Source organism: Tuber melanosporum (genome assembly GCF_000151645.1).
Source record: "Tuber melanosporum whole genome shotgun sequence assembly, scaffold_10, strain Mel28".
In the NCBI taxonomy this organism is placed as follows: domain Eukaryota; kingdom Fungi; phylum Ascomycota; class Pezizomycetes; order Pezizales; family Tuberaceae; genus Tuber; species Tuber melanosporum.
Window position 1 is genome coordinate 1,260,347 of NW_003299150.1, and position 7,929 is coordinate 1,268,275.

Sequence of the window (7,929 nt, forward strand, 5' to 3'; positions counted from 1 at the left end):
TATGAGTGATGATTCCTGTCGAGTAATCGCCGTGTTGCAGCTTGCGGCTAACCTATTACCTCTATCGGGCAGAATTTTTCTTTCGGTTTTTTTTTTGCCTGCTTGTGTGGGTCTATCGCGCCGGAAGGGGTTCGCGTATTCTCACGTCGATTTAGAATGTAAGAATTGCGAGACTGTCTATGCGTGTGAACGTCTTCCGCAGGCACCACTGCACGCCGAGCAACGGTCCCGCAACCTCAAACCAAAAACACCGAAACCAAAAGATATTATATTCCAGTATCATACAAAAGAACGTTACATACCCATTCCATCAATCCCGTCATCATAATCCTAATATATCATACTCTTCTATAACCCCCAAACATCCCGCCAAACGGCAAGCCTAGCCACACCACCGCACCACTCTCTCCGATTCCCTGGGCATATAACCTCCATACACTCCCCACTTCCTCCCGCCTTTGTCGCGTTCCCCAATCTCTCCTGGGTCCCACACGAACACTCCTCCCCTTTGCTCACACCAGCCCATCCCCATCCACGAGCCTTACATTCTCCGACACACATCTCCAGCGTGAGTGACTCATTCGTGAAAGTAAATCCGGTCAGTAAGGTTCCGGGCGACGTGGGGTCGACGTAGCAGGCTGTGTAATTGTAAGTGTGGACCACGTGCGGGAGGACTGGCGGGATGTTAAGGGTGGAGTTGTAGATTGAGATGAGGTTTGAGGGGCATGTGGTAGTGGAGGTGGTGAGGGTGCTATTGTTTTGGAGAGCCGTGCCGCAGGAGCAGGTTGAAGGGGTGAGACCACTCAGTGTGTAATTACTTGATGTGCAAAAGTCCTGGCAGGTGGAGGGCGTTAGGGTTGTTGAGGAGGCGGTGATTGGCCCTGTTAGCGCCGGTGGGGAGGTGGAGTTTGCACAGCCGAGGTAGGTGTAACCGGTTGGTGTTGAGGTTGGTGGCGTAGAGGTAGTTGATGATGACTTGGAGGAGGAGGAGCCGCTGGAGGTTGTGCTTTCGCTTGTTAAAGTGGATGTCGCCGAAGAACTGCCACTGCCACTGCTACTACTCGATGAAGCCAAGACTGTCGAAGAATTGTTGCTAGTTGGAGAGCTGACGAGTCCCGCTACCCCCGCCCCGTTCACTGCCACCACAGCCCCACCGCTACCACCAAAGTAAATGCTTAATCTCCCAGACCCGCCGCAATACGCCCCCGCATCTCCTCCACAAACCATATTACATTGCGACACAGACACATTCTTCGCCGTTCCCGCTATCGTACTACCACAATAGCACTCTCTAGAGTATTCCACACCTGCATAGGAATACCCACCGGACTTGCAGAAGTTAACACACATGGTCACGTTCATGCTCGCCGAGGTAGTTGTGCTAGCGGCGAGGGCGCGTTCGTTCGTTCCTTCGCTATAGATAGTTAGCATCGATTATTTTATAAGGGTAGGGGTAAATTGTGCTTACGTCCAGCATCTATACGCATCACCAGTTAGCATTCGACGATATACATGGAAGAAGAAGAAAAAGAGACTTACCCAGTAAGGTTATATCCCGCAGCGGCAGGAATCATAATCGGTTGCTTGGGCGCTGTGATGGCGGTATTATTATACACCGAGAGCGCACCTGGACCACCACATATCACGTTGGGAGATCCTCCGCAGGGCATTGTGCAACTTGTCGAGCCACCGATGGTAGATCCATTCTCTAAAACGTTACCGCAATAGCATTCTGTTGAGTATTCAACACCCGAGAGGGGGTAGCCTTTCCCTGTGCAGTAGTCTTGACAGACGTTCGGTGTCATTGTTGAGCTTGATGTTGCGTCTTTGGAGAGTGCCCGGCCGTTTGTGCCTTCGTTTGCGCAGCCGAGGTAGGTGTACCCCGGACGTAAAGTTGGCGTGGCGGTGCTGCTGCTACTCATGCTGGTTGTGGAGGTACTATTGCCCAAGGTTGTGCTACTGCCGGTACTGCTTCCGGAGGTGGTGGAAGTACTACTCTTTGAGGTTGTGCTGGCAGATGTAGTTGTCCCGGACCCCGTGGAAGTGAGAGAGGTGGAGGTAACTGGGATAGAGGTTGAGCCGCTGCTGCTACTAGTCCCATTAACTTTCCCATAGATATTCAACCGACTTGGACCGCCGCAGTATGCGAACTTATCACCACCGCAGAGCATGTTACATTCTGATACCGGCGCTGTTTTTGCCGTTGTTCCGATGGCATTTCCGCAGTAACACTCGGTCGAATACTCTATTCCGGCATACTTGTAACCCCCGCCTTGACAGTAGCTAACGCAGGACTGGACAGTCATGTTCGCATTCGCCGTTCCAGGTCCTGCCAGAGCACGTTCATTGACGCCCTCCGTGTAGCATCCTTGGGACTTATAATCCCCGACAGCGGGTACAACGGTGGGTTGCTTTGGCGCTACTAGTGCAGTGTTATTGTATACCGACAACGCTCCCGGTCCACCGCAGGTCAAGTTCGAGGCACCACCACATGGCATGGTGCAAGCTGTCGAGCCCCCAATGGTAGATCCATTCTCCAAGACATTGCCGCAATAACACTCTGTGGAGTATTCAACGCCGGAGAGGGGATAACCTTTGCCTGTGCAGTAGTCTTGACACACGGTGGTAGTCATAGTAGAGCTTGCTGTTGAGTCTTTTGCGAGAGCTCGACCGTTGGTACCTTCATTCGCGCAGCCGAGGTAGGTGTATCCTGCGCGTAAAGTTGGCGTTGCGGTGCTGCTGGTGGAAGTGCTACTTTTTGAAGTTGTGCTGGAAGTGGTAGTTGTCCCGGACGCAACGGTGGTAGATGTAGACGTAGAAGTAGAAACGATAGAAGTCGAGCTGCTGGTGGTGGTAGTTCCGTTAACCTTCCCGTAGATGTTTAAGCGGCTCGGGCCACCGCAGTATGCGAGTTTATCACCGCCGCAGAGCATGTTACATTCCGATGCCGGAGCGGTTTTGGCCGTTGTCGCGATAACGCTGCCGCAGAAGCACTCTGTCGAGTATTCTATACCGGCATACTTGTACCCGCCAGATTGACAGAAGCCGACACAGGACTGGACGGTCATATTCACGCTCGCCGTTCCGGGTCCGGCGAGAGCACGTTCGTTGACGCCTTCTGTGTAGCATCCTTGGGATTTGTAATCCCCGACTGCCGGTACCACTGCGGGCTGCTTCGGCGCTACCAACGCGGTGTTGTTGTATACCGAAAGAGCGCCGGGGCCACCGCAGATTGAGCTTGGGGCACCACCGCATGGCATATTACAGGCGGTTGATCCACCTATTATAGATCCGTTCTCGAGGGCACCGCCGCAGTAGCATTCCGTTGAGTATTCAACACCGGAGAGGGAATAACCCTTGCTTGTGCAGTAGTCTTGGCACATAATTGTAGTCATAGTCGCGCTTGCTGTAGCATCTTTCGTGAGAGCTCTCCCGTTGATACCTTCATTCGCACATCCAAGGTACGTGTATCCGGGCCGCAGGGTTGGTGTGGAAGATGTGCTGGTGGAGGTAGTACTCGTAGTGGTTCCATTAATAGACGAAGTAATCGATGTAGAAGTAGTGGTACTGATAGGGGGAACACTACTGACAGTCCCGTTCAAGTTCCCGTAGACATTCAACCTACTCGGCCCACCGCAGTACGCGTACTTATCACCCCCGCAGAGCATATTACACTCCGATGCGGGGGCACTTTTGGCCGTTGTAGCGATCGTTGCACCGCAGTAACACTCGGTTGAGTATTCGATGCCTGCATACTTGAACCCCCCTGCAAGACAGTACGCCACGCAAGATTGCACTGTCATATCCGCCGTAGCCATTCCGGGTCCTGCTAGGGCACGCTCGTTTACACCCTCGGTGTAACATCCCAAGGACTGGTAATTACCTACGCTTGGCACAGTGGCTGGTTGCTTTGGGGGTACGAGCGCCGTGTTATTGTACACCGAGAGCGCTCCGGGTCCGCCACATGTCGTCGCGGCATTCCCACCGCAGGGCATGTTGCATGCTGTCGATCCGCCAATTGTAGACCCGTTTTCTAGGACGTTACCGCAGTAGCATTCTGTAGAGTACTCGAGACCTGAAAGTGGATAGCCTTTGTTCGTGCAGTATGCTGCGCAGAGGGTGATGGTCATGAGGGGATCTGCCATCGCGTCTTTCGCAAGGGCACGGCCGGTGGTGCCCTCATTTGCGCAGCCAAGGTAGGTCAGGTTCGCAGGGGCTGTTGAGGAGGCTGTTGCGCTTGTGCTGGTGGAAGTGATGGTAATGCTGGAGTTTCCGGTCGTAGTGGTGGATATTGGAGTTGAAGTTGACGAAGTCGAAGTGGAAGTTGTGGAGGTCGTGCTCGAACTAATGGTAGAGAAATTCCCAACCTTTCTCCGGTCTCCGAATAAACTCATGTACGCTCCATCACCGCCACAGTACTCTCTAAAGTCTCCTCTACAGAGGTACTGACAGAACTTATCCGGAACCTTTTCCAGGCCCCTTTTAGTCCCGCACCAACCTATCCATTCCACAGTTAGTTCTTGTCAGAGTGACACAACATGAAGATCACGGCTCACACTCTCCCTCATACTCCGTCGCAGCATAAGCGAACTGTCCCGCACTATTCATGCAATCAAATTGACACCTCCCATTCGTGTTGTTAGCACTGTAATATAGCAATTCCTCAAGATTCCTGTTGGGATTAGCGTCCTTAAAACATCCCAAATACCTATACCACCCTTGTCCATTCGGGTCCAAAGGCCCAACCTGGTTCGACGCGCCAGTGCACGTAAAGTCAACCTCGGTCTTTCCAAAGGCAGCATCATTGTTGTTCATAGTCCAGACAGCTGTGAGCGTAGTCGGGTCTTCGTTGACTTGTGATTTCGGAGGCGAGCAGATCAGAGTTGCTTCGATACTGCCATTAGGTGCTACCTGCGAGCCCTCCGGGATCGAGCCGAGGGGGTTTACTGCAGCTAGGGGGCCAGAGACGGGAGGTTTGGAGACGGATGTGGTCAGGTTTGTTCCCCCGAGGTTGCGAAGGCGGAGTTTGCGGAACGCTTGGGTACCGAGCGGCACGGGACCGAATGCGAACGGAACGCCCTTTTGGTAAGCTATCCAGGTTCCGTTTTCAAGTTGCCACTCCAGTAGTGCCTTGGGTTTCCCTCCAGCTGTTCCAAATGCACCCACGAATTTTGACCCGCCATTGGTGGTTATTACCAGGTATGCTTTATAGTACCCATCCACTTTGGGGTTGAAATTTACGGTGGTCGAGACGGCGCCGTCCCCTGGGATGCTCGAGTTCACAGCGGGTAAGTCCACAAAGGTGAACGGCCCAGCTTTCAGTGGAAACGGTTGGGCCGGGAGAAAGGGACCGGTTGAAGTATTGAGGGAGATTTTGTAATCCTGTATGACCAGTGGCGATTGGCCATCGTTCTCCATTGTAAAGTCTAGATTTTTTCCCGCCGTGTCTTCGCCCGTGATTACTTCCCCGAAGGATAGGACGTTCGGTTGTATCGTCAGGATGGGATTCAAAGATATGGCGACACCCCGGATGACAACGGGAGTGTTGGTCGAGAACTGCTCTGTGCCACCATTTATCGTTCGGATGTTGATATTTGTGCTCAACGGGCCAACGGTTTTTGGGGTGAAGTTTGCGCGGATGGAGAAGGTCTCGCCGGTTGCCAGGGTGTTTGGCAACGTGTAGCCAAATATTTTGAAGTTGGTGCCATCATCCAGGTTTGTGGCATTGATAGTTAGGGGGGTTTTTGCCCGACAGGTTATCGCTACAGTAGAGGTATTCCCGATAGGCACTGTTCCTGCGTCGTACGGCGAAGAGCAATTCAACGGCATGTTGACCGGTGAACCAAAGGCGGTTATGTACCCCGTGTGGGAAGTCAAGTAAACACGCCCGTCGCCGAAGCTGGGTCGAGAAAACTTCATTTGGCCGACATTATTGAGGAGAGCGAGGGTAGGCAACACCCCGTTGACCGGGACTGCGCCGTAAGCCCGGAGGTTAGCTCCGTCTACATCCGAGATCCAAAGAATTCCAGAGCCAGATTCGCCGTTCATCGAAGTCACCGTCGTATGCCCAACACCCTGCCTTCCAGCGGTGGTCTCGGTGGTTTTACCAGCCTGAGTAAACACTGGGTCGCCATTCGAGTTTATTCCAAACTTGAACACTACCGTCTGCTGCCCCACCGGCGAAAGATATACATACCCCCCGTCGTGCGGGTAAGTCCCCGCAGAAGCGAATACCGGGCCGCTTAGAGCGATCGTCTGGAGAATCTTGTCTTTCCGGTTTTCCCCCATTTGGTAGCCACCTAGGTCATCCAGGTTTAGGAAATATAGCTTTCCGGTTTTTCCAGCCACCGTGCCGATGCGTTGGACTCTGGCCGTACTGAAGACGCTCGGTTCTAGAAGGACAAAACTCGAGGTGCCGAGATCCTTGTCCATACCGTCTAGGTCGCGCTTCTCCCAGGGCATGAAGACTATCGTCTGTATTAGTCGCAGATAGTGGAGTCATAGGAAATCACTCAAGACTTACAATCTGTCGGCGTCACCCTTCCATCTTCCCCAATTGCCATGTTGACTACGGCTTCTTCGAGTGCCGTCGGTGGTTGCCTGCCGGGAACTGGATCGTCAGCCAATTGACTCGCATAGCCATTTCCGGTTGCAAAAAACATTCTCCCGGGATTATCGCTCGCGATTCCACCACCGCTCATCCAGATTCCACCGCCAATTCCGGTAGCCTCCTTTCCACCTTCCATGGTGTACTTCGTGACTATACGGCCCTCAGTGGCATGCCAGCCAACGACCCACCCAGTGAAGTTCCACTGCACACAGTGACTGGCGAAGCCGGCGTAGACGTAGTTATTGACCTGCAGCAGTGCGGGTCTCTGATGGTGTTTCCCACCTTCGAACATTCGCCACGGTGCGTTATCCGCCGTCATTCCTTCCAGTGGAATAGGGAAATTGGGCTTTTCTTCCAGAGTTAGTGCGTCCACCGCATGGATATAGTACCTCCCTGCGGCGAGCCCTTGCGGCGTATTCTTGGTCTGATCAGCGTATGTCTTCGTGGTGAAGAACCAGGTCCCCGTGTCCGGGTCTATTACTCCAGTCCCGGTTGAACCGACGCAGTCTGCTACGTCGTTGCAGCCAGCTAGATCGGGGGTCACAAGGAATGGAATGTGGATTGTGCGGTGTTTGATTATTTCCCCAGTTTTGGCGTCGAGAATGTAGGCAATGTTTTGCTGGGAGATCACATATACGTATTGGGTGTCGGCGGGGGTGTAGACAAGGGGTTGAGCATAGAATTCTGACAAACCTTATTAGTAGAAGAATTCGGTGTCATGGTAATATGTAGGAAGTCAAACGTTCTGTAAACCCATTATAGTTTCCCAACCCCTTCGTCTTCCAGATCTGATTAAAGGTGCCGGATTTGATGACGTTCGGATCCATATTGTGGTTCGGCTGGTAGCCGGTTCTCGAATTTGATCCTATCCACTTCATCAATTACCAATCCCCCCCCCGTTCTGGCCATTGTGAAGGAGGATATTAACGTACCACCACTAGTAATCGTATCAGTCGGGTTCTTGGACACCTTTTCCCCCACCGCCCCTGCGACCACCGCCAGCACTGCAGTGAAGATCCTCCGAAACCCACCCATTGTGCCTCACCGTAACCACTTTACCCTTCTTTCTCCCCACTCGAATTAGAAATTAATTAAAGTATTCCCAAGATGCAAATTTAGTCTCATACGAGAGAGGTGGAAGAACGAAGGAACAAACCCGCGAGCGAGTGAGCGAGCCAACGAAAGGCGGAGATAAATCAATCCTACTGAAGGGATGAAGGATAGAGCAAACCTTTTTTCCTTTGAAAAATGGGAAGAAGCATTGTTTATACGGATCTCCGCGTGGGTGTCCGCCGCTTGCCTCCTCCACGGATCCAGGA

The 7,929-nt window shown here is 52.7% G+C and overlaps 1 protein-coding gene across 1 annotated transcript; it reads right to left on the minus strand.

The window, feature by feature from the left end:
* Nucleotides 1–1,535: 1,535 nt before the first annotated feature.
* Nucleotides 1,536–7,437, minus strand: GSTUM_00004155001 (uncharacterized protein; the record flags this gene model as incomplete). Its single annotated transcript, XM_002842476.1, has 4 exons — nucleotides 1,536–4,498; nucleotides 4,557–6,467; nucleotides 6,524–7,294; nucleotides 7,353–7,437. 4 exons carry the CDS (start codon nucleotides 7,435–7,437, stop codon nucleotides 1,536–1,538), a joined length of 5,730 nt encoding a protein of 1,909 aa, XP_002842522.1.
* Nucleotides 7,438–7,929: the final 492 nt, after the last annotated feature.